This window comes from Jaculus jaculus, chromosome 17 (assembly GCF_020740685.1).
Source record: "Jaculus jaculus isolate mJacJac1 chromosome 17, mJacJac1.mat.Y.cur, whole genome shotgun sequence".
Taxonomy (NCBI): domain Eukaryota; kingdom Metazoa; phylum Chordata; class Mammalia; order Rodentia; family Dipodidae; genus Jaculus; species Jaculus jaculus.
The window spans coordinates 48,618,473-48,646,143 of record NC_059118.1 but is presented as its reverse complement, the minus strand read 5'-3'; the positions used below and the strand labels follow the sequence as shown (position 1 = coordinate 48,646,143).

General features: G+C 40.0%; 1 protein-coding gene across 6 annotated transcripts in view; it reads left to right on the top strand.

The window, feature by feature from the left end:
* Positions 1-7,709: 7,709 nt before the first annotated feature.
* The window catches only part of Cdkal1 (CDK5 regulatory subunit associated protein 1 like 1), a 670,695-nt gene continuing 650,733 nt past the window's right edge, over positions 7,710-27,671 (top strand). For 4 of the 6 annotated variants that reach the window (XM_004668379.2, XM_045136581.1, XM_045136582.1 and 1 more), the window contains exons 1-4: positions 7,710-7,806; positions 8,518-8,561; positions 15,161-15,333; positions 17,059-17,171. In XM_004668379.2, coding sequence (XP_004668436.1) covers positions 15,164-15,333; positions 17,059-17,171 — 283 coding nt within the window. In that variant the 5' untranslated portion in view covers positions 7,710-7,806; positions 8,518-8,561; positions 15,161-15,163. The other 2 variants (XM_045136580.1, XM_045136579.1) reach the window with 2 other exon arrangements.

Sequence of the window (27,671 nt, the reverse complement as noted above, 5' to 3'; positions counted from 1 at the left end):
GTCAGCAGTCATTGTATAGAATGAACATCATGGCTCCATACGAATGTAAAAAATTGAATAGATAAATGAGAGTGAGTGGAGCACTCATTCAGTAATATAATGGACATGATAGAAATGGAAAAAATTATACCATTTAGCAAACATCACAGGAATAATTGTTGCCTACAAGTATCATTAGGGGATGTTATAATTAGTGGGCAAATATGCTTTGAAACAGGATACTTATATCACCTCAAAGTATCTTCCCACAAGACACTCACCAATAACAAAGAGAAAGATAATAATTTTACAGTGCAAAGTCCAAGGGTTCAAAGAACATCACTGCTAATAAGAGAGATCCTGTGCCTCTGATGTGATAGGCCAACAAATTCTGTCCAAAAGTCAATAATGTGAATTTAGTTGGTAGAATATCAAAGAACTCAAATTGAAGGACATTTTACAAAACAATTAGCCATTATTCTCCTAAAGTATCAAAATCATAGAATATAAAAACATGAAGTATTTTCCTAGGGTCAGGACAGCTAATGGCATCATGTCAATGTTAATTTCCTGGTGTTGATAACTGTGTTTGGCTTTATAAAATGTTAACATCTGGTGAAGCTGGATGAAGATTATACTTGAAGCCAGGTGTGGTGGCGCACGCCTTTAATCCCAGCACTAGGAGGTCTAGGTAGGAGGATTGCTGTGAGTTTGAGGCCAGCCTGAGACTACATAGTGAATTCCAGGTCAACCTGGGCTGAAAACAAACAAACAAAACAACAACAACAACAAAAATTATACTTAGGCCAACTATAATGTATTTTTTTGCAACTTTTAAGAAACCTGAAGTTACTTCAAGATGAAAAGTTGAAAAAAAGTTAAAAATAAATACTGACAGTTCTTTTTCTTTTCCTTCCTTCTTTTCTTTATTTTTCTTTTCTTTTCTTTTGATGCAGAGTCTCACTCTAGCCCATGATGACTTGATATTCATTCTGTAGTCTAGTTCAGGCTGGCCTCAAACTTGTGGCAATCCTCCTAACTCAGCTTTCTAAGTGCTGGAATTTGTGTTGGCATACATGGTTTAAACCTTACGTTCTTTTATCTACTTAATTAATTTTTGTGCTTGTGTGCATGTACGTGGAGTTCTACCTTCCCTGTGCTCTCCCTTCTTTGAGACAGGGTCTCTTGCACTGCAAATAAAATACCAAATCTCAAAAGAATGTCAGATGAGCTTTATTGCCTCCCATTGTCATAGGACATTGGAATCACAGATGCTTGCACCACTTTTCATTTGGCTTTTAAATGCGTGCTGGGGAACTGAACATAGGCCATCAGGCTTTGCAAGCAAATGCTTTTAACTGCTGAGCCATTTCCCCAGTTCTTATCCTGAGTTCTTTTAAAAAATTATTTTTAAAATATTTTATTTTATTTTATTTGTGTGTGTGTGTGAGAGAGAGAGAGAGAGAGAGGGAGAGGGAGAGAGGGAGAGAGAGAGAGGGAGAGAGAGGGGGGGAGAGAGAGAGAGAGAGAGAGAGAGGGAGGGAGAGAGGGAGAGAGAGAGAGGGAGAGAGGGGGGAGAGAGAGAGAGAGAGAGAGGGAGAGAGACGGAGAGAGAGAGAGGGAGAGAGAATGGGCATGTCAGGTCCTCTAGCCACTGCAAACTAACTCCAGATGCATGCATCACCTTGTGCATCTGGCTTACATGGGTACTGGGGAATTGAACCTGGGCCCTTAGCTTTGCAGGTAAGTAAGTACCTTAACTGCTAAGCCATCTCTCCAGCCCTAATTTTAAAATATTTATTTATTTATTTATTTGAGTGGAGGAAGAGAGAGAGTGTGTATGAGCACTCCAGGGCCTCCTCCTGCTGCAAACCAACTCTACACACATGTATCAATTTGTGTGCCTAGCTTTATGTGTGTACTCAATAATCAAACCTAAGCAAGTGCCTTTAACAGCCGAGCTGTATCTCCAGTCCATATATATATATATATATATATATATATATATATATATATATATATATATTTTTGTGTGTGTGTGTGTCCATGCCTATTTGTGTGTGAGTGCAAGTGTGTGCATGTTATGGCATGTATGTGAAGGCCACAGAACAACTTTTGGGTTGGTCCTTGCCTGTACACCTCATTGAAGTAGGGCTTCTCACTCTGGATTCTCATTTTGTTGTTCTTTGCTGGGTTCACCTGGAACTTCTGGGAAATTCTCCTGTCTCTCATTTTACCATCAGTGTCAGACTGCTGGGATTACAGAAACCCACCACAGCTTGCAGCTTTCTACATGGAAGCTTTCTGTTTCCTTCCCAAACTCGTTTTACTTGTAGCTTTTTTTTCCCCCATCACTTTCTATTCATGGAAATTTCATTTTTCTTGTCTCAACTGAGCATTTGAACATCATCCTGTACGTCTTTTCCTTTCATGTGTTAAATACAAGCAACAGAAAGTTCTATGGATGTGTTTTCAAATATGTCCAGAATGAAGCCAACTTTCTTTCTTTTATTTTTGTCTATTTTTATTTATTTATTTGAGAGCGACAGACAGAGAGAGAAAGAGGCAGATAGAGAGGATGGGCATGCCAGGGCCTCCAGCCACTGCAAAAGAACTCCAGGAGCATGTGCTGACTTGTGCATCTGACTAACGTGGGTCCTGGGGAATAGAGCCTCGAACCCTGGTCCTCAGGTTTCACAGTCAAGTGCTTAACCACTAAGCCATCTCTCCAGCTCTGAAGCCAATTTTCTAGTCCACTGCTGTCCTGAGTTACTGACTAGACCCTCTTCTCATGAACTTCTGATGACTTCCATTACTCTCAGAGTAAAAGCCAAAAGTTTAGGGCTGGAGAGATGACTCAGCAGTTAAAGGCACTTGGTTGCAAAGACTGATGGCCTGGGTTGTAGTCCCCAGTACCCATGTAAAGCCAGATGCACGACGTGGCATTTGAGTCTGGAATTTTTTGTAGTGATGCTAGGACCTGGCACACCCATTTTTTCCTCTCTCTCCTTGAAAATAAATAAAAACATTTTTTAAAAAACTTAAAAAAAAACAAAGCTCAGGGTATAACCTAAGAGATCCTACATGATCTAGTTTCTTTCTCTCCCTACATGATTTTAAAATTTTTATTTATTTATTTGAGAGCGACAGACAGGAGAAAGAGGCAGATAAGAGAGAGAGAATGGGCATGCTAGGGCCTCCACCCACTGCAAATGAACTCCAGATGTGTGCATCCCCTTGTGCATCTGGCTAACATGGGTCCTGGGGAATTGAGCCTTGAACTAGGGTCCTCAGGCTTCACTGGCAAGCGCTTAACCACTAAGCCATCTCTCCAGCCCATTGTTTTTTCTTTCTTTTATTTCTGTTTTTTTTTTTTATTAACAACTCCCATGATTATTAAAAAAAAAATCCCATGGTAATACCCTCCTTCCCCCATTTTCCCCTTTGAAACTCCATTCTCCCCATGTCAATCAGTCTCTCTTTTATTTTGATGTCATGATCTTTTCCTCCTATTATGATGGTTTTGTGTAGGTAGTGTCAGGCACTGTGAGGTTATGGGTATCCAGGCCATTTTGTATCCTTTAAAAAAATTCTATATTTATATATTATATATTTATTTATTTGACAGAGAGAAAGACAGAGAAAGTGAGGGCAGGGAGAAGGAGGGAGAGAATGGGCATGCCACGGCCTCCAGCCACTGCAAACAAACTCCAGACACCTGTGCCACCTTGTCTGGCTAATGTGGGTCCTGGAGAGTTGAACCTGGGTCCTTTGGCTTTGCAGGTGAACACCTTAACTGCTAAGCAATCCCTTCAGCTCAGCTTTTTCTGTTTTTCTCAATTTTTATTAACATTTTCCACGATTATAACAAGTATCCCATGGTAATACCCTCCTGTTTTTTTTTTTTTTTTTTGAGACAGAGTCTCATGTAGCCCAGGTTGCCCTTACCCACTCTGTAGCTGAAGATCTTGAACTTCTTATCCTTCTGCTTCTATTCCCCAAATGCCGTGATGACAGATTTGTATCATCATTCCAGATTTTTGTGGTGCTGGGGCTAAAACCTAGGACTTCATACCAATGGAGGTACATTTCCACCCCCACGATCTAGTTTACCCCTTCTCTTACTGCTCTCTCCCTTTAGCCTTTATGGAGCCTTTCAGACATGTCATGCATGCTCCTATCTTAAAGCCTTTTTATTGGCCAGTCTCTTTCCCCTGAACATTCTTCCACAGTCTTTGTTTTTTTTTCCAGCCCCCCCCCCTTTTTAAAGCTCTTAGTTTCTTAGTGAGTCTGCTCTGACCACTGTCTCTAAAAATATCCAACTAAGCCATAATTTTTGATTCTCTTTAATGTGATGTGATTTTTTTGGGGCTCTTAGTCATCCCTGAGAACATAGTATAATTTTATATCACATTTAATATGTTTTGCCTATATTGTATAGCATATGAATTCTTAAGGGCAGAGATCTTGGTATGTTTTATTCCCCGACCACTTAGAATAGACTTTGGTATACTGAATAATGCAGTCATCATTATTTAACTGAGTTAATAATAATAACAGATTTATTGTTCATATAGTGGTAGAGATCCAACACATTATGTATCATCTACTGACATAAACAATTGAAGCATTAGATGATAGCTCTAAATAATTATTTTTAATAACTAAGAAAATGTCTAACGATAAGAACTTTCGAGTCTGTTGATAAGGCTTGTAATCACGGCACTTTGGAGGTGGAGGCGGAAGGATTAAGGAGTTCAAGGTCATCCTCAGCTACCTAGAAAGCTTAAATCCAGCCTAAGCTGCATGAGACCTTTCTCAAAAACAAAAGAAATTTTATTTAGAATTCTTTTGGCTGCACATGGTAGAAACACACTTTAAATGTTTAAGAAAGAAAGTGTAGAGATCCACTTGTTCATAAAATTGAACAACTCAGAAGCTAAGCTAGCTCTGGGAATGCATAGTATAGGGACCTTACAGTTATCATTAAACCTGTTGATTCCTCTCTTTTATCTTCAGCTCTACTTTTCTCTGAAACAGCTTTGTCTCAGGCAGGGGGTCTGCTCCTGGTAGCCCTAGAATATTCAGTCTCAGATTCTTGCACTTGACAGAGAACCCAGAATTCACTTGCATCTGGTGTAGGTCACATGCTCTGTGGTAAAAGAATGCGGTACTCTCCGTGTTCTGGCCTGGGTCATGGCTGCTTGTTTAGTCTTGTACTGAGAGTGGGAGAATAAAAATCTAAAGTTAATTATAGAATTGAACCAAACTTGTTAGTGTCCATTGATAGACTAGAATATCTGAATGAGGATAGCACTCTAACTTCTAGTGGCTACCTTATTGGATATCCCCAGGACTAGTCCAAAGACAATGGGAGGTTATTTCCCATAGTGCTTCTCTATTAATTCATTTGTTCATTCAGCCTTCTTTTAACCTCTCCATCAAAGCACTCATCCATTTCCAGAAAGTTTTCTTTTGATGTAGGGTTTCTTATGGTTTTCCTTTATTGGTGCTATCACCATAATTCTTCCTTAGCTCATCCAAGTCTTGAAAAATCTTCCTTTAAAACTATTGTAGTGGGCTGGACAGATGGCTTTAGCACTTTAGGCACTTGCCTGTGAAGCCTAGACCCAGGTTTGGTTCCCCAGTACTCACATAAACCAGATGCACAAGGTGGCTCAAGTATCTGGAGTTCCGGTGCAGTGGCTCAGTGATTCTTTATCTGTACCTCTTTCTCTTTCGCAAATAAATAAATAAAATATTTAAAAACATGCTGTACTTGGGTCCTTTTCAGCTGGGAAACTTCATCCCAACAACTAATTTATTAGATCGGTTCTGAATCCCTGGGTGCAGTATTAATTTTTGTATGCCACACATCACCCCTTGCTGCTTTGAAAATCAGAGCTGCATTTTGTAACATGCATTGGAAAGTCAATATAATTCACAGCATAGTTATCTAGTGCATGTTGATTTTTTTAAAATTTTGTTTGTTTGGTTTTGGTTTTCAAGGTAGGGTCTCATTCTAGCCCAGGCCAATCTGGAATTCACTCTGTATTCTCAGGGTGGCCTCGAATTCATGGCAATCCTCCTACCTCTGCCTCCCGAGTGCTGGGATTAAAGGCATGTGCCACCACGCCCGGCTCATGTTGATTTTTTTTTCTCTTTTTTATTTTTTTTTCACAATTTTTATTAACATTTTCCATGATTATAAAAAATATCCCATGGTAATACCCTCCCCCCCCGCACTTTCCCCTTTGAAATTCCATTCTCCATCATATTACCTCCCCATCTCAATCATTGTAGTTACATATATACAATACCAACCTATTATGTACTCTCCTCCCTTCCTTTCTCTTCCCTTTATATCTCCTTCTTAACTTACTGGCCTCTGCTACTAAGTATTTTCCTTCTCATGCAGAAGCCCAATCATCTGTAGCTAGATTCCACATATGAGGGAGAACATGTGGCACTTGGCTTTCTGGGCCTGGGTGACCTCACTTAGTATAATCCTTTCCAGATCCATCCATTTCTCTGCAAATTTCATAACTTCACTTTTCTTTACCACTGAGTAGAACTCTATTGTATAAATGTGCCACATCTTCATTATCCACTCATCAGTTGAGGGACATCTAGGCTGGTTCCATTTCGCAGCTATTATGAATTGAGCAGCAATAAACATGGTTGAGCAGGTACTTCTAAGGAAATGAGATGAGTCCTTTGGATATATGCCTAGGAGTGCTATAGCTGGGTCATATGGTAGATCAATCTTTAGCTGTTTTAGGAACCTCCACACTGATTTCCACAATGGCTGGATCAGATTGCATTCCCACCAGCAGTGTAGGAGGGTTCCTCTTTTTACACATCCCTGCCAACATTTATGATCATTTGTTTTCATGATGGTAGCCAATCTGACAGGAGTGAGATGGAATCTCAATATAGTTTTATTCTTCATTTCCCTTTTGACTAGTGACGTAGAACATTTTTTTAGATGCTTATATGCCATTCATTTTTCTTCAAGAATGCTCTATTTAGTAGCCGGGTGTGGTGGCGCATGCCTTTAATCCCAGCACTCGGGAGGCAGAGATAGGAGGATTGCCATGAGTTCGAGGCCACCTTGAGACTTCATAGTGAATTCCAGGTTAGCCTGGGGTAGAGTGAGACCCTACCTCGAAAAACCAAAGAAAAAAAAAAAAAAGAAAAAAAAGAAAAAAAAAAGAATGCTCTATTTAGCTCCATAGTCCATTTTTTGATTGGCTTGTTTGATTCCTTATTATTTAACTTTTTGAGTTCTTTGTATATCCTAGATATTAATCCTCTATCAGATATATAGCTGGCGAAGATTTTTTTCCTATTCTGTAGGTTGCCTCTTTGCTTTTTTCACTGTGTCCTTTGCTTTAAACTTTAAAATTTAAGATTAGTTATTACTTTTCCTTTTCATCTAAAAAGAATGATTACTGCCAAAGTTACTTTAGGGAAGTAAACTCTCAGGACTCTCTTTGATAAACTACTAATATTAATAGTGAGATGTTTATATAAAGGCTTAACACTCCCTGATAGGGTATAAGAGCTCAGCAGAAGTTAGTTATTAAGCTCTTGTAAAGACGTGAGGACTTGGAGATATATTTTTGCCCTTGCAACCAGAGGAATTCGAAGGATTAAATTCAACCAGGACTCGCGGTTTCAAAACGGCTGAATTTGATCTCTCCGGGCTACCGTCGCGGAGCATGCGTAAATAAACGTGTTGGGACATAGGTGTCATGGCGCGCTCCATCTGAAGCCTGTACAGTTTCCAGAAAGTGGCGTGAGGATTTCTGTCAATTTGAACCGGTTTGTTTTCCGACTTATGGGTGGTAGTGACAAATGGGTTATTGCTGGGCCGAGTGCGGCCGCTGCTTTTGTTTTGCCTGCTTCCCGCAGTTCCTACCCACCCGGCCGGTCGCTGTGGGCTTTCGCCGTTGGCGGGAGGCTGGCGGGCTGGACGCGGTCCGCGGAGCTCCGGCCCCAGCGTGGGGCGCGCTCCTAGTGTGGGGACTGCGGCCTTGGAAGTCGGATTCAACCGCAGCTGTTTCTCACCGCCTGCGTCAGCGAACCTGTGGGCCTGACCGTGTTTCTGTAACCATGCTCTCAGAACAGCACCTAGAAGAGTAATTAGACTGATGTTGGGCAGACGAGCAAGTATCTTGCTTTTCTGCTTCTCTCAGAAAACGTAGCTGGATTTTGAAGGAACACGTCACTTTCTGCTACCTGACTTGATACCTCCTTCCTGTTCCTCTTTGGGGAATTAGGCTGCGCTGAGATGTTACAGTGTGGGGGAGCAATTTTGAATGTAGAGCCAGACTCTGGCTTGCAGACATTGCGATGCCAGCGCGCTGCCATAATGCTCGACAGTGAGGACTAACGTGGATCATCAGTAACCTTGTAGTGTAAAAACAGTCTTTTACAGTGTTTACTTCCTTTAGGTAGTTGTAAAGAGCCGTTTTTAGTAGTTTTGTGAACTTACGGGGTACTTAGATTTTCTAATCAGCTTTTATTTTTCAGGTTCATCTTTCAAGGGGACTTGTGACCAATTGTAGATACTCAAGGTACTGATTTATTTCAAACCTTTTTATGTTTAAGTGATATGTTGCACATTAGAATATGCAGAAAAGTTCCCTAATTTCTTAGTAGTTTTTCACTATTATTTTGTGGCAACACTATATTTTCATTCTTTATTTTTTGGTTTTCCGAGGTAGGGTCATTCTACCTCAGGTTGACCTGGAATTCACTGTGTAATCTCAGGCTGGCCTCAAACTCATGGCGATCCTCCTCCTTTGCCTCCCAAGTGCTGGGATCAAAGGCGTGCGCCACCATGTCTGGCTTAACACTGTTATTTTTCATACTACTAAATTTTCATTTCTAGTAGTGACCTGCTGTCTTCCTTGGCTATGTGTGGTCCGTTTACTTTTTGAAATTTGGTTGACCGTTGCTTGGTCTCCATTCTAGGCTAGTTCCTTCTGCCTGCAGTTAAATATGGAGTTCTTCAAGGTTTGTTTTTGTATCTCTTTTGCCTCAGTTTTTTTTTTTTTTTCTTTCTCAGTGATCTACTTCACTGCTGTTAGCACTGTTAGGTCTTTTTGATCCTAGTTGTTCTAGTGTGAAATGACATATAACTTTTATTGGTTTTGATTCACTTTCCCTTATGGCTAATTATGATATCTTTTCATGTGTTTATCATATGTTTATCTTCTTTGGAGATAATGTCTGTTGTGATACTTTTCACATGATTTGATTTTGAATTGTTTGTCTTTGTTTTTTATGAGTTAGTATTTCCTCACATCACATGGGTTCCCTTCATGCTCTTAATGGTGTCCTTGCAGCATGAAGATTGTAATTTTTTATAATATTTTTATTTATTTATTTGCAAGCAGAGAGAGATAGAAAAGAGACAGAACAGGCAAGCCAGGGCCTCCAGCCAATGCCCATGGACTCCAGATGCATGGGCCACTTTGTGCATTTAGCTTTACATGGGTACTGGGAATTGAACTCTGATCATTAAGCTTTTCTGGCAAGTACCTTAACCACTTACTTATCCCCTTGTAATTTTTTCTTTTTAAAGAAAGGATCTCATATATTCCATACTGACCTTCAGCTTCTTATGTAGCTGAGGATGCCTTGAACTTCTGATCCTCCTGCCTCTACTTCTCAGGTGCTGAGGTTACTGGCATGGGCCATTGCACCCAGCTCAAACATTTTATTTTGACGAAGTCTAGTCTGTTGTTTTTTGTTAGCTGCTTGTGTTTTGGTGTCATAACAAAGAGCTTGTATCTATGTTATCAAGATTTGCATCCCTGTTAGTAGGAGAGTTTTATAGTCTAAGCTCTTAAATTTAGGTCTGTGATCCATTTTGAGTTAATTTTTGTGTATGGTATGAGATAAGGCTTCAGCTGCCTTTCTTTGTGGCTGTCTGGTTTTCCAAATACCATGTGTTGAGGGCTGGAGAGATGGCTTAGTGGTTAAGTATTTGCCTGTGAAACCTAAGGACCCTGGTTTGAAGCTTGATTCCCTAGGACCCATGGGCGCACATGTCTGGAGTTCGTTTGCAGTGGCTGGAGGCCCTGGCGCGCCCATTCTCTCTCTCTCTCTCTCTCTGCCTTTCTTGCTCTGTCTGTCACTCTCAAATAAATAAATAAAAATTGAACAAAAAAAATCAAATACCATGTGTTGAAAAGTCTATTCTTTTACCCATGAAGTTTTCATACTCATGTTGGAATCAACTGTCCAAGTGATGTATTTTTATTTTATTTTATTTTATTTTATAGGTAGAGTCTCACTTCAGCTCATGCTGACCTGGAATTCACTATGTAGTCTCAGGGTGGCCTCAAACTCACAGTGATCCACCTACCTCTGCCTCCCAAGTGCTGGTATTAAAGGTGTGCACCACCATGCCCAGCCTCAAGTGATGTATTTTTAATATGCGATCTAGGTAAGCTTTAATAAAAATAACTCTGGGGCTGGAGAGATGGTTTAGCGGTTAAAGTGCTTGTCTGCGAAGCATAAGGACTCAGGTTGCCAGGTCTGGAGTTGATTTGCAGTGGCTACAGACCCTGGTGTGCCTATTCTCTCTGCTTCTTTCTCTCATATAAATAAATAAATAAAGATATTGAAAAACCTCTGGAACAGTGAGTCGTTAGGGTTAGGGACATGGCTCAGTAAATAAAGCACTGGTGGTGTAAGCAAGAAGATAGGAATTTGAGTCCCCAGAACCCAGGTGTGCAGTCTGCCTGTGTATTCAGAGGTGGACACAGGATTTCCTAGGGACAGTTAGCTAGCTAGACTAGCCAAATCCATGAGATCTGTGTTTAAGTGAGAGGAACTGTCTCAGTAAATAGAGTAGAGTGTTACTGAGGAATACAGCTGGTGTCAGCCTCTGGCCTGCTCATACATCTGCACACCTGTGCACTCACACACATGTATGCAACACCATATGCAAAAATACATGACAAAAAATGGAAAATGGTAAAGATTACTAGGCTTTACTCAGAATACTTACTTGATGTCTGTAATTAGGGCTTAAAATTTTCATTTCTAACAAGTTCTGCCTAGTGCTCTTCCTGCTGTTCTGGGAATCATGTAAAAACCACTAGTGTAGCACATTGACTTGAGATTGTAACTACACATACAAGATTTACCACGAAATTTACAGTAATACATAGATGCCCAGGCTTCATTCAAGTCCCAGAGATTTATCCGTCTGGCCTGGGGCTCAGTTGTTGGGCATTTTCTACTTTCTTTCCTCCCCATTCCTTCCCTCCCTCCCTCCCTCTCTTTTGTATCCTTAGAATAAAGATATACATGTTGTAAAATTTGAAATGAATTGCTAGGTTGCCTATCAAAAATGATCTATTAGTTTTACCATGTTTATGGGTAATAATTTTGGCAGTCTACCTTATCAGTAGGTAAATGAAAAGAAGCTCATTGTTGTAATACTCACTGTTTGTGTGATTGAGAATTCTATCCTGTTTTTACTAGCACATGAGCACCAAGCCTGGCTAGTGTGTATGTCCAAGGGTTCCTGAGAGCACTGTAGACTGTGACTAGAGATCCATGTCTGAAGGTTCCTGAGCGCACTGTAGACTGTGACCAGAGATCCATGTCTGAAGGTTCCTGAGAGCACTGTAGACTGTGACCAGAGGGCCATGTCCGAGGGTTCCTGAGAGCACTGTAGACTGTGACCAGAAGGCCATGTCTGAGGGTTTCTGAGATCACTGTAGACTGTGACCAGAGATCCATGTCTGAAGGTTCCTGAGAGCACTGTAGACTGTGACCAGAGGGCCATGTCCGAGGGTTCCTGAGAGCACTGTAGACTGTGACCAGAGATCCATGTCCGAGGGGTCCTGAGAGCACTGTAGACTGTGACCAGAGATCCATGTCTGAGGGTTCCTGAGAGCACTGTAGACTGTGACCAGAGATCCATGTCTGAGGGTTCCTGAGAGCACTGTAGACTGTGACCAGAGATCCATGTCTGAGGGTTCCTGAGAGCACTGTAGACTGACCAGAGATCCATGTCTGAGGGTTCCTGAGAGTACTGTAGACTGTGACCAGAAGGCCATGTCTGAAGGTTCCTGAGAGCACTGTAGACTGTGACCAGAGATCCATGTCTGAAGGTTCCTGAGAGCACTGTAGACTGTGACCAGAGATCCATGTCTGAAGGTTCCTGAGAGCACTGTAGATTGTGACCAGAGGGCCATGTCTGAGGGTTCCTGAGAGCACTGTAGACTGTGACCAGAAGGCCATGTCTGAAGGTTCCTGAGAGCACTGTAGACTGTGACCAGAGGGCCATGTCCGAGGGTTCCTGAGAGCACTGTAGACTGTGACCAGAGATCCATGTCCGAGGGGTCCTGAGCGCACTGTAGATTGTGACCAGAGATCCATGTCTGAGGGTTCCTGAGAGCACTGTAGACTGTGACCAGAGATCCATGTCTGAGGGTTCCTGAGAGCACTGTAGACTGTGACCAGAGATCCATGTCTGAGGGTTCCTGAGATCACTGTAGACTGACCAGAGATCCATGTCTGAGGGTTCCTGAGAATACTGTAGACTGTGACCAGAAGGCCATGTCTGAAGGTTCCTGAGAGCACTGTAGACTGTGACCAGAGATCCATGTCTGAAGGTTCCTGAGAGCACTGTAGACTGTGACCAGAGATCCATGTCTGAAGGTTCCTGAGATCACTGTAGACTGACCAGAGATCCATGTCTGAGGGTTCCTGAGAGCACTGTAGACTGTGACCAGAAGGCCATGTCTGAAGGTTCCTGAGAGCACTGTAGATTGTGACCAGAGGGCCATGTCTGAGGGTTCCTGAGAGCACTGTAGACTGTGACCAGAAGGCCATGTCTGAGGGTTCCTGAGAGCACTGTAGACTGTGACCAGAAGGCCATGTCCGAGGGTTACTGAGAGCACTGTAGACTGTGACCAGAGGTCCATGTCTGAGGGTTCCTGAGAATACCTTGGACTGTGGCCAGAGGCCTTTTTTTGTGTGTTCCCGAGAGCACCATACACCATGTCCAGAGGGCCAAGACTAGGGTTCCTGAGAGCTGTGGACAGATGGCCATGTGTGAGGTTCCTAAAACCTGAGGTAAGTTGCTGCCCTCAGCACAGCTTCAGCCTGAGCTGGTAGAGTTGGTAGGCCTTCAGTTGTCTCTCATCTTGAAGTTTCTGTTCTATTGTAGAGAATTTGAGTCAGGTGTCTCCCATAATTTCATGTGTTGTGAATGCTGGGTCCCAAGTTGGTGGCAATTTGGGAATGGAGTCTTCTGGGGGAGGTATTTATTGGAGGTGGGCTTATGGGTGTTGTAGCTATCTTCCACTTGCCTGTGTTTGCCACACTCTCCTGCTCCTATTACATGATGTTGGTCCAGGAGGTGCTGTCCAGTCTCTGGTCATGCCACACTTTCCTATGCCATCATGGAGTTTCCCATTGAGTCTGAAAGCCAAAATAAACCTTTTTCTCCCACAAACTGCTTTTGGTCTGGTGCTTTGTGCTAGCAGTGAGTTGAAAAACCTGAATGCAGTAAGAGCTATAGACTGAGGTTTGGTTTATGAGGAGAATAAAGAACTTCATCAGAAGGGCTCTAGAAGCAGTTTTTGAGTGGCTTGGTATGTTCTGCCTGCCTGTATCCCAAGAACTTGTGTAGGGCTGTGTTGCATAGAAATGTGAGTATGGATATGGTGCAGAAAGAAATGAAACCTTTGGCCTGAAACTGCTGTCAGCTCAGCTACAATTGTTTGAGAGATTATGACTATTGAGATTGGGCCATCTGCAGGAAGAATGTGGACTCTTGAAAGTAAGGGTCTGAATGCTAAAGGACTGTCCTGCTCTTCAAAGTTCAGCTTTATTCCCCCTTGGATTAACAAGTTGGTGGCATACCTGGTAATATGGAGTATAACAAATGCAAGAAGAAAGGGTCATTGAATTTGCAGCATGATTTTATTTTTTTGAAATGGCATGGATAATGTGAGGCAGGGTTTTTTGGAAGTCCCTGTGTGGAGATATGATGGAGCCATGAGAATGATCTGTGGGTTGCAATGACAACCAAGTGGAGATACCAAGACTATAATAGCTGCCAAGGAGAGCTGCTAGCTCAGATAGAGTTTTTCTCTCTTTATTTTAGTTATATATTTGTTTATTTATTTACGTAATTGAGAGAGAGACAGAGAAAGTGAGTATGGGTGCACTGGGGTTCTCCATGAACTCCAGGTGCATGCCCCACTTTGTACATCTGGCTTTATGTGGGTACTGGGGAATTGAACCCAGGCAGTCAGACTTTGAAAGCAAGCACCTTTAAGCATTAATCTGTCTCTCCAGTCCCTCTCTGGGATTTTGAGCAACCTAGCTGAAGAGGTGGAATTGGAATTCCAGAGACCTGTTACTGGTTAGAATTATCAGATTGGAGATTTGTCACTGGTTAAAGTTGTTGGACATGGAGTTACAGAATTTGATATTTGTCTTGTTTTAAATCTTTTATTGGTTCAATCTGTTTTGCATTTCCTGTGCCATCTTTTTCAGTGTGAATGTTTATTCTGTGCCATTAATATTTTTGCTATTATGGTTCAGTTAAGAGATCTTGGACAGTGGGACATTTAAACAGCTTTGGGATTGATAAAACTGTGGGACCTTTTAAAGTTGGACTTGAATGCATTGCATTTTTAATCATGGATGGGTGTGAGTTTCTGGGGGTCAGGGTTGGAATGTGTTGGTGTGAATTGGGTATCCCCATAAACTCATGTGCTCTGAATGCTAGGTCTCCAGCTGATGGCAATTTGAAAATTGAGTCTTCAGAGAAGGTGTGTTGTTAGGGGTGGGCTTATTGGTGTTACAGCCAGCTTCTCTTGCCATTGTTTGGACACTCCTACTGCTGTTGTCCACCTGATGTTGGCCAGGAGGTGATGGTTTCTCCTGCCGTCATGAAGCCTCCCCTTGAGTCTGTAAGCCGATTGACTTGTTCAAGCAATATCTCCAGGTAAATCTTGGAGTATCCTACTATGTGTAGGACTTGTGTGATGTTTTTCCTTGTGATTGCTTTCTGTATTTTCTGTTAATTTTCTGTTAGACTTTAAAGAGATGAATCATTTCAAGTTTGGTGACAGTTGTTTAGGCAGTGTTAAGCAGATTTTCACAAACCTGTTACTTCTTTTTCTTGTGACAGAATATGCCTTCTGCAGCCTGTGATGCACTGCTGGATGACATAGAAGACATTGTGTCCCAGGAGGACTCAAAGCCACAGGATAGACATTTTTCAAGAAAGAATGTTGTTCCAAAGGTGCGAAGGCGAAAAACCCAAGTATATTTGCAAGAGGAAAATAGTCCATCAAGTGATAGGTAAGCATTTTCCTTTAAAATTATATTCTGTTCGATGCTAGGGATGAAGCTGGTTCATTCATTATGTAATGTTTCCTATTTAGGACCTGTGAACTTTTAATAGAGAACATACAGGTTTTTAAAATTTGTATGCATGTATGTGCCATGGCATGTGTGGAGGTCAGAGGAAAACCTAAGGGTGTTGGTCCTCTCCTCTTGTTTGTGATTAGATCTCTGGAATTCCACACTATTTGGCCTACAGCTTTGAGATTCTCGATTCCACCTCACATTGCTGTTGGCAGTGGGGTTACAGATGCCTGTGATACTTGTGTTCAGCTTTAAGTGGGTGCCAGGTATCTAGACTCATGCAAGCTCCCATAGTAAGCACTTTTAAACCACTGGGCTGTCTCCCAGCACAAAGTCCTTTCAGTTGAATGATCTGAAATTTGGCAAGGTATTAATTATGAATGAGGATAGCAGATCTGATGTTTATAGAAGGTAGCAGCTAGAACAACAGGAATCTTTTTAACATTATTGTAGTTGGTGTAACTGTTAAACTTGCAAATTAAACATTTTATTTGTTTGTTTATTTATTTTTTTGAGAGAAACAGAGAAAGGGAGAGGAGAGAGAGAATAGCCCACCAGGGATTCCTGCCATTGCACACAAACTTCAGATGCATGTACTCCTTTGTGCATCTGGTTTTTTACATGGAAACTGGGGAACTGAACCTAAGTCTCTAGGCTCTGCAAGCAGATGTTTTTAACTGATGAGACATCTCTCCAGCCCTCAAATTAAAAATTTTATTAAAATCTGTGGTTTTTATGGGACAATGGTATTTTGTATTTTATTATCCTTAGCAAATTTATGAATACTTATGGACCAGATAATGGTACAGAAATTATTGACCTGTTTACACTATTATGGAAGAATTCTTGTCAGTGAAATTTTAATATAACATTACCAGTATGAGACACATAGTTACATAATTTTATATCCAAGTCCGTGTTGTGTCTCACGTATCTCAGGCTGGCCTCCAACCTCCTATGTTGTCAGGGATGATGACCTTGAACTTTTATTTATTTATTTATTTTTAGTTTTTCGAGGCAGGGTCTCACTCTAGCCCAGGCTGATCTGGAATTCACTATAGTCTCAGGGTGGCCTTGAACTCACAGTGATGATCTTCCTATCTCTGCCTCCTGAGTGCTGGGATTAAAGACGTGTGCCACCATGCCAAGCTTATTTATTTATTTTTTTGAGGTAGGGTTTCTGTCTAGTCCAGGCTGACCTAGAATTCACTAAGAAGTCTCAATGTGTCCTCGAGCTCATGTCAATCCTCCTACCTTGCCTCCTGAGTGCTGGGATTAAAAGCATATGCCACCATGTCTGGCTTGACCTTGAACTTTTGATCTTGCCTTTTATATTCATATCTTCCAACTGAGTGATATGCCCAGCCCTGTGTGTGTCTTTTCAGGAGTTGGATGAGTGGTGATTTGGTTAGTAGTGGGAATTCAAAGTACAATTCAGAGAAAAAGGTCATTTTAAAAAATAAAGAGATTCTCTTGTTACTTTATCTTGATTTTGTGTGTAATGGCAAATTTTGAATTAAATTGATACATTGAATGATGAATAGCTTGAGAACAGGTTTAGTTTGTTTTTTGTGTAAGGAATGTACCCTGAAATTAGTGGCTTTTATTTTAAGACATATAATGCAACTCACTTTTTTTTTTTAATTGATTACTTAACAGCACTATTCCAGGCATACAGAAAATCTGGATACGGACATGGGGCTGTTCACATAATAACTCAGATGGAGAATATATGGCAGGACAGCTTGCTGCTTATGGCTATAAAATTACAGGTAATGAGGTTTATAATGTATTTTATATTTTTCAGAGTTGCATGTTTTAGAGATAAGTATTTTAGCCTCACAAGTTGAAGTGTATGTTGCAAAATGGTGAGAGCTACTGTACTTTACCAAGATAGCTGTAGGTGTCACATTTTAAAATCACTTTAAAACCTTTTTTATTTGAAGTAAGCTTATTCTTTCAGAAAACTATAGAAAAATCACATATGACTTCATCCCACTTCTGATTACCTCATTTCACATTGTCACACAATCATTAAACCAGGAAGTGAATGTGATTACGCCATTATTATCCAAATTGTATGTTTTATTTGAACTTAGCACTTAAAAAATTTTTTTTTTGTTTATTTTTATTTATTTGAGAGCGACAGAGAGAGAGAGAGAAGGAGGAGGAGGAGGAGGAGAGGGAGGGAGGGAGAGAGGAAGGGAGGGAATGGGTGTGCCAGGGCCTCCAGCCACTGCAAAGGAACTCCAGACATGTGCATCCCCTTGTGCATCTGGCTAATGTGGGTCCTGGGGAATGGAGCCTTGAACCAGAGTCCTTAGGCTTCACAGGCAAACACTTAACCGCTAAGCCATCTCTCCAGCCCAATTTAGCACTTTTTTGTTGTTGTTCTTTTTTCAAGGTAGGGTCCCCTGTAGCTCAGGCTGACCTGGAACTCACTTTATAGTGTCAAGGTGGTCTCATAGCAATCCTCCTACGTCTGCCTCCTGAGTGCTGGGATGCAAGATGTGTGCCACCATACCTGGCCTGTCTTACTTTCTTGACACTTGTGAAGAAAACTGGTTGATTATTTGGTAGAGTTCCTCTTATTATGCCTCGTTGTCAGCCTGATTTTTTTTTTCTTTTTTCTTAATTTTATTTGACAGAGAAGAGGGGGGGAGAGAGAGATTGAGAGAGAGAATGGGCACACCAGAGCCTCTAGCCACTGCAAACGAACTCCACATGCATGTGCTCCCTTGTGCATCTGGCTAACGTGGGTCCTGGGGAATCGAACCAGGGTCCTTTGGCTTTGCAGGCAAGCACCTTAACCACTAAGCTATCCCTCCAGCCCAGCCTGATGTTTTCTTAATGAAGACAATGAGGTTGCAGTTTTTTAAAAAACTTTTTCTTTCTTTACTTATTTTTGAGAGGGGAGAGAGAGAGAGAGAGAGAGAGGGAGGGAGGGAGGGAGGGAGGGAGAGGCAGAGAGAAAAAGAGAATGGGCACACCAGGGGCTCCACCCACTGCAAATGAACGGACTCCAGACACATGTCCCTTGTGCATGTGGCTTACGTGGGTCCTGGGGAATCCAACCAGGGTCCTTAGGCTTCACAGGCAAAGTCCTTAACCTCTCAGCCATTTCCCCAGTCCGAGGTTGCATTTTTGACATGAGTCTTCTCAGTCTTCTTGGTATCCTTCTCAGTGCATGGTGTCTGTGGGTCATGGTGTTGATATTTCTTACATCTAAGTTTGTGAGTGCCCAGTAAAGTTAGTGTTTTTTTTTTTTTCATTATAACTAATGCATATTGTGTTTTTTCTCTACCTTTGGTTTCCTTATTTTCATATCCAATGATGGATGCTGTCCACAGTAGTGCTTACTATGGTATTTGCTAAATAGTGGATTCCTTCCTTTTGCATTCATCATTTGCAGTTCTTCTGAAAGGAAGATCAGTCCTTAGGTCACTGATTTTTGGTTATTTATATCGGCATAGACTCACTGACATTTATTCTGTGGGATACAGTCATTGATTATGTGTCTCATGTCCTTGTGGCTTTTGCCATTATCTCCTTGTGAGGCTGGCTCTTATGTCTTTTTATTATGCCTCTATCCTTTTTTTTTTTTTTTTTGGGCATTTTCTGGTACCACAAGCTATTCTGTTCTTATATATTTCTCTTGCCCACCTTTGGAAAAGGAGAGTATTAAGAACCAGCGATCTGATGGTAGGTATATTTGCTTATTGCTGTGGAAGGTGTCAAGCTCTTTTGAGTTCTCTTGATAGCTAGAACTAAGTGATCAGCACACACGTATGCACACTTGCTGTGTGTGAGTACATTGTGAAACCTGACTGGACTCTGACCTGAGCTTTTTATGACCTTCATAGTCTGGTAGGAGGGACTGTTTGTATTCCTGTTTTCCGGGTGGACAGTGAAGTGATCGTCACTTTCAGTGCTCTTCCTCACTGCTCTTCCTCACATGTGCGTGTGTACCTGGCAAGGCTCAACTGCAAGATGACGTTAGCATGTGGGAGAAGTGAAAGTGTATACTTCCCCCTGCACTGGACAGTCTTATTAATACTTGGGTCCATTAAGTTAAAAGCACTTGATGTATGCTTTCAGAATTACTGCTTTATATTCAGTAGAAATTTTCAGTATAGTTTAGCCTAGGTTTGCCTTAGTACATTCTGGTGGTGCGTTAATTACTGAGAAAATAGTCTTTCAGATAATTTCCTAAAATATTAAAAATGTTAAATACTGTTCCAAGGTGGTATTAAATAGTTAATATATTTAATTTAAATATTAGTGTACCAACAGTTTGGATTTGGCCTAATAAAAAATTCTATTGGATGTAACAGTCCTATGATACTCAAATGAAGAACTTAAACCCTAGATGCCAGGTGTGTTGGCACATACCTGTAATCCTAGCATTTGGTGGCAGAGGCTGGAGAATCAACAGCCATGAAAGCTATCCTGGTTTGTAAGTGAGTTTCAGGGTAGATCAGGGCTACATAGTGAGACCTTATCTGAAGAAAACAAGCAAACAAAAACAAAAGCAAAAGCAAAGGAAGAATTTAACCTTTGTGAGGCACTTCTAATTTTGATTTCTTATTTGAGAATATTGAGAAAGGGCGAATGAAGAAATTTAAATATGAAATTTATTTTTTTTTATGGTGCTGGGATTGAACTCACACACACACACATATTTATTGTTGTTGTTCACAGCTAATGTAATTTATTCTTTTTTGTTTTTCAAGGTAGGGTCTTGCTCTAGACCAGGCTGACCTGTAATTCATGATGTAGTCTTAGGCTGGCCTCGAACTCATGGTGATCTTCCTACCTCAGTTGGCGAGTGCTTGGATTAAAGGATGAGATTGTTGTTGTTGTTGGACTGTGTGTGTACAGAGAAAAACAGGTTTCCTCTTCCATTGTTCTTTTATTTCTCTGAGGTAGTATCTCATTAAACCTGGCTAACTATTGAGACCCACTTAGTGCTGGGGTTGCATTCATGTGCAGCTATGTCCAACTTTTTGCAGGTATGCTGAAGATCAAACGTGGGTCCTCTTGCTTAAACAGCAAGTACTGTTACCCACTGAGCCGTCTCTACAACTCCCAGATTTATTTTTCTTATATTATTTTTATTTTCTTGTATTACATTTATTTACACTTTCATACTGTTCATTGTCCCTACTTTAGAGATTTATTGTCAGCTTTTTTTCTTTTAAATTTTTATTTTTGGTTTTTCGAGGTAGGGTCTTGCTGTAGCCCAGGCTGACCTGGAATTCACTATGTAGTGTGAGGGTGGCCTTGAACTCACGGTAATCCTCCTATCTCTGCCTCCTGAGTGCTGGGATTAAAGGCGTGCACCACCACGCCTCTCTTATTGTCAGCTTTTATTTTTTTATTTTTTTTCATTTATTTTTATTTACTTATTTGAGAGCAACAGAGAGAGAAAGAGACAGAGACAGAGACAGAGACAGAGAGAGAGAGAGAGAGAGAGAGAGAGAGAGAGAGGGAGGGAGGGAGACAGGGAGAGAGGGAGAGAGAATGGGCGCGCTAGGGCCTCCAGCCACTACAAACGAACTCCAGATGCGTGCGCCTCTGTGTGCATCTGGCTAACATGGGTTCTGGGGAATCGAGCCTGGAACTGGGGTCCTTAGGCTTCACAGGCATGCACTTAACTGCTAAGCCAAATCTCCAGCCCATATTATCAGCTTTTAATTGTAGTCAGATTGAACCCAAGTTCTGCCCATGTTAAGTATCTTCTCTTCCACTGACCTGTGTACACCTGGCTCTCTGTGTATGTCTTATAAGTATCTTATCTCCTATTGACCTATATACCCCAGCTCTCTGTAGGTCTTATATTTAGATTAGAAATGGGATTTACATGATTTCTGGATTATCTATGCCAATATATTCTTTCACTGTTATGGAATAGTGGGAATTTATAAAAATAATTATGATATTTTTGTTAGTCAAATATAAGCCTAAAATAATAATTGATCCCAGTAGTCATGTAGATTATATATACTGTATACAGAAATTATTGCAAACATTTTACAGAGAAGCTAAATAAAAACTAGCTCTTGCTGGCCAGTGTAGATATTTTTACTATTTGGGATCAGGAACTTGAATTGCTTTTGTAGCTTGTTGCCACTTTACAATTACTCTGTAGTAAAGCTTAGAGCCTTAACCACTAAGCCATCTCTCTAGTTTTTAAATATTTGTTTATCCAATTTTATAGTTTTGTTTCTTCAGACAATGAAAAAATTAGTTTCTGTTATTTTAGTCTTGTTGGCCCAGGAAACTTCTTTATGAAGTGCAGAGCTCCATGTGTTTAAACCATTCAACTGCTTATGAGGCACTGATTTTTCCTTTCACCCTGTATTGTGTGTTAAACTGTAATAGTGTTTCTTAAACTCTAAGTAGTATTTTCCTTATGTTTAAGTGATCTTGTGTGATGCATTGGAATCTTTACCTTTTAGTGGGCTTAAGGGAAAGTCTGAATTATTCTTGTAAATTCTCAAATCCCTAGTTCTAAGTCTCAGCATTATGTTTGGAGTGAAATCCCAGTAATAGTTTATAACTCCTATCCTGAGTAAATTTATTTATTTGACAAAGAGAGGGAATGAGGGGGATAGGGAGCTAGAGTGTGGGGGAGAGATTGTGTGCTTGTGAGAATATGAGTGTGCCAGGGCCTCTTGCCTGTGCAAATGAATTCTAGACACATGTATCATTTTGTGCATCTGGCTTTACATGGGTAGTAGAGAATTGAACCTGGGCCAGCAGGCATTGCAAGCCTTTAACTACTGAGCCATTTTCCCAGTGCTGATGTAGTTTTTTTATACTTCCAATAGCAAAGTGGGAGTTATTGTCTATGCTTGTGAACTTTAAGATCACATGTTCAGTTTTTGGTCTGACTTTCCTTATAGTGTTGCTTTGTACTTTTTGTGGTGTGTACATAGCAGCAATTTACTTCACATACTGGCTTTGTGACTAATCTTTTTTAAATTGTTAGCCATCTGCCTCATATATATATATATATATATATATATATATATATATATATATATTTTAATTTTTTTTATTTGAGAGCTACAGACACAGAGAGAAAGATAGATAGAGGGAGAGAGAATGGGTGCGCCAGGGCCTCCAGCCTCTGCAAACGAACTCCAGACGTGTGCGCCCCCTTGTGCATCTGGCTAACGTGGGACCTGGGGAACTGAGCCTCAAACCGGGGTCATTAAGCTTCACAGGCAAGCGCTTAACCGCTAAGCCATCTCTCCAGCCCAATGCCTCACATATTTTTTACTTACATTATTTCAGAACTTTTAATAGTGTAAATCAGTATATATCCAGACTTTTTTCAGAAAATTGATAATTGCTTAACAATTACCATAAAAACTTAACTTTTGAAAATCTTTTTTTTTCTGTTGTTCTCTTTAAGTGTGGGGATCAAACCCTTTCATTTGAACTATAATGGATTTTGATTAAAGATGTGATGTAGTTTTAGCTCCTGAACGAAAGATGGCAGTGTTGCATTACATGCTTATTGCAGTGTGTATGTGATTACATATGGAAAGTGAATTTCATGTGACAAGTGCTCTTCTAATAAAATTATTAGAAGACATTAGGGAAGCTAGCACTTTTTCTGATTTATTGATTTTTTTCCTAAAAATTTAAAGAAGTTTTTAATATAAGAATTAGACATACTGACCTTTTCAGGTCCATGTGAACCTATACAGGTAGCAACCACAGTATGCAGGAAGCCAGATGTGAAATTATTCAGTGGTAGGCTCTCTGCTCAAAACCTTCATCACTGTGTTACCCTGATGGTGCCGTAGAGTGTGATTGGAGTCCTTACACATGTGAATATGTTAAAGTGGGACTTGAATCCTAGGACAAGTAACTGTTACCTTTATGACTACACTGCTTTCATGATTCCTAAAAACCCTGTAATAGGGTTCATCTTACCTCACTTATCCCAAATCTATTAATATATAATAAGGCTAATAAAGCTTACTGAACAGTACAGCAGATTGGGTTAAATTCAACCCTTGACCATTTCCCACTGGTTTCTACTTGATTAACATGTTTTTTTGTTTGTTTGTTTGATTTTTAGTTTTTTCAAGGCAGGGTTTCACTCTAGCCCAGGCTAACCTGGTATTCACTATGTACTCTCACGGTGGCCTTGAACTCATCATAATCCTCCTGCATTTGCCTCCTGAGAGCTGGGATTAAAGGCTTGTGCCACCATGCCTGGCAGATTAACATGTTTTTGATGTCTGTCTTAAAAGGGAAATGATTTGAATGTCCAGGCATATGCCTCTTTTTAACTGAGTGATTTTTCAAGGTAAGAGAACTAAAAAAAAAATTGTGCATACTTTCAGGGGTACTGTATTTGTGGCGATTTAATGGCTTTTCTTTTGGGTGGTGATGCGACTTTGGGTGATTTTCAGCTAGTCTGACATGTTGGATATTTGCTGGGGCTCTGTCTGGCCATTTGTGTACAGCTTCTGTTTTATTGGATCACACAGAGACTCTCCTGCTAATGCCTATCTTAGGGTAATTTATCTGTTTATTTCTGTCTTCCTCAATGTCCCTTCCACATTTCACAGACATTGCTCAATGAGCAAGAAAGGCCAGCATACTAAGTCATACTGAAATCTAGTTTTGAACATGGTGTCTGTGAGGCGCCATCCTTTAGGACCATCAAAGTAGTCCTTTTTGTCTTCTGCAGACATAGTCTCATTATAGCTCATGGTCTTACTATAACTCAGGCTAGCCCGAGTATATACTGGTATTCATGGTGGTCTTGTCTCTGCCTCCTTAATGTTGGCATTACAAGAGTCAACAACCACATCTGGTTTAGTAATCCTTCCTGAAGTTTGAATAAGCCATTGAATGTAGTGGTAAACATGTTCTTGGTGTTCCCAGCATAATTACACCTGACTCCTCATGCAAAATAGAAATGTGTTTCTAATGTGTATTTGTATAAAGTGAGATTATATTCTCAGGGTTAGGTGACTGGCATATGTGTGAATCTGGAGCTTTTGGTAGAATTCACTTTAGGCAGCTATCAAGCCTGGTCTTCTGATTCTTCATGTGACTTGGATAAGATCACATACTATCAGTTTTCCTGCCAGGGACACTTTTACAAATGGTATTGAACCCGAAATCCAGTTTAATCCGTTCTTATTAAATTGCAAGAAGTGACTGCTTTCAGCTTAATGGGATTGAATTGAGTATAGTATTTTTTGGTGTATCTTTAAGCTTGATAAAGCATTGTTTTACATATATCTGTATAGTCTTATTTGTATGTGCCCCTGTGCCCTCCCAGAAAGAGAGAGTACCAAGGAGTGCTGTTACTGCAAAAGCTGAGTTATTAGAATTGTTGAGATCAGGGTACAGTACAAAGGTAGGAACAAGAATGACATTTTCTCATTCTTTTCTCCCTTTTTATTTCATAGGGAATAAGACAGAAATAAATCTAAGGGTCTTCAAAATGGAATTTTCATCCACTCGGACATAGGGGAAGGGAATTGAGAGTATCTAGAGAAGACCGGGATTGCTGCTTGCCCCTGATGGGGAGCACCTACCCCTTCAAAAGACAAGAGAAAAAGAGCGTTCGGGGTGTCTTCTTTTTGATGTCCTTCCTAACTTATTGTAAAATTGATAAATTATTAAGCTTTAACTATGTTTTAGTAATCTACTCTCTAAAGAATTACTTGACTATACTTTGAATAAATTCATAGTAATGAGTGACTTAAAGATTAGGTTAGGTCATTGGGTATGTGTTCTTCCATATGGTAATTGAATTGTTAACTGGTTTATAAAAGTGAAGGAACTGAGCCAGGTGTGGTGGCACAGACCTTTAGTCCCAGCACTCAGGAGACAGAGGTAGGAGGCTTGCCATGAGTTCAAGGCCACCCTAAGACTACAGAGTGAAAATCAGGTTAGCCTGAGCTAGAGTGAGACCATACCTTGAAAAAGAAAAAAATAGGAACTGGGAAAATGTTCAATATATAAGTAATAGATATATTATAGTTTTATAACCTATTTGGGAAGTCACTGAAAAATGTAAATGTGGAAGGCAGTGGAATGGTTACAGACATTGTCAAATTAAGACAAAGAAAGGTGAGTGAGGGCATTTTTCCTTAGCAGTACCATCTCATGTGTAGGAGGCAGTCATAGCTAAGCTGCAGTGAAGCACTGTTTTTATTTATAGGAAAGGCTTTGCACATTTCAATAAAGGTTTTTTTTTTTTCTTCTACATAATAAAGAAATGTGTGTGTACTGCTTATAACAGGATAATCAGGATTTGGTTTATTATAGAATCCTAATGAATCAATGATTGAATTTGAAAATCATTACTTTGAGCCAGGATTGGCTCAACCATTTTTAACTGAGGGAATTTTATATCACAGTCATTAAAATTCTAAACCATGGCTTATTTAAGACAGTCGACCAGCCTCATGAGATGAAGTGAGAGCAAACATGAGGTAATATTTTGAAAATATTTATATGTTTAAAATAAATAGCTAATGTGTTTATTGAATTTATGATATATAAAATAAAAAAAGAACCTGAAGGCTTTGATTTGTTTGCTTTGAGTTCTTTCATTTATGTAAATTAAAGATAATTCTGTACAATTTAACTCAGTTTCCAAATACACCAAAAGGTGGCACTGTTGATCCATATTTAGTAATGTTAAATTTGCGTTTTGATGAAAAAAATGTGTTGGATGTCTTATCTGCACATGTCTTGAATTGAGGTTATATTTTTTACATTTAATTTTCTGTTTTGTAAATGGATCTTTAATTCACACAAGGCACCCTAGGACAGATTTCATTTTTAGTTTGAAATGGTTTAGAAATTCAGTTATTTAACAATCATGTGTAGACGTATATGCCTGTAGAATCCAGTATAATTAATGATAAAACCTTGTCTTAATGTGACAGCTAATGTTTCATTGGAAACATAGTTGCTTTTGTATATAAAAACCATTAATTTTTTTCAAGTTCCTAAAAGAGCCCAGTGATTAAAACATAACAGCCATAAATGAATGATTTGTGTGGCTTATAGGTCATACCACTGAGGTTTATCCATTTTGGAAAGTCATTTCATATTAATAGTACCTTTGGAAATTAGCAACGCCTTTCACTGCTTGTCTTTCCTCTGGCAGTAGTGATAAAAGGAGAATCTAGGTTCTGTGAATAGCTTTTCTAGGTGAGAAATGCAAAAATGAGCTGATATGAATTTGACTTGAAGTGAGGATTATTTATATAGCAGGATATGGTCAATACACCTCCCCATAGTTAAATGAAAACCTCCTAATTACTCATTTTTACAGCATATCACATTTAATTTAGTTTAGGACCTAAGCAAAATGATGTCATTCAGATGCGTCTATGTCCAGTCAAAGCTATCTGAGATTTCCTTTTCTTTCAGTTTAGACACCATTTGTCAGTAATTTTACCAGAAACAGAAAATCCAAAATCATTGCTTTTTTTTTTTTATGACATGCTCGGCCCTTTGTTGCGGTGAGGTCAGAATGGTTGGACACTGTCAGGTGGCCTTCTCCTTTCATTTCAACAGAGACATTGTCTTAGTCAGTGGGAGTTGTATATCACAGTTTTTTTTTTAATTTTCTCTAAAAATCACTTGTTATGATAGTATGCCTTAGAAATAATGTACGGATTATCCTATTAAATCCCATTCTCATAACCCTGAAGTGGCCACCTCACTTTCTTAATATGTGTGGTGTGGTGAGTGGAGATGCCTGTATGTTATTCTATTAAAAATCATCACTGTTTCTGCTGCCTTTGTTGATGTTAGTAATAGACTGCATATGTGATCTGCCTGAATTGTTTAAAATGCATAACTAAAGGAGGATTTGATTATTTAGCCACAGTTCTAGTAGCTAAAAACCATCTTCTGGAGGGTTTATTCCAGTATATGACAGTAGCCTGTGAGCTCTGTGTAGTATGAAAAGTAGATCGTACCCTGAGCTTCAGTGCTCAGAGGACATTGTCTTACGATGCTCTGACTGGACAGCTTAAACTGTGTTCTAATGACTTAACTAGAGCCCAGTTAGCTGATGCATCTCTTTTGGTAGATGTAGAATCTGTGGCTTGGTGAATAACAAGGATTTATGTTCCTAGATGGCTTGGTTTTCAATGTTGTAAAGAAATTGAAAAAGCCAAAACCATGTACTAAGTGATTTTATTTTTAAAGAAACGTTTATTCCTACATAGCGAAGTGTCTCCAAATGCTTTCATACAAAATCACCCACT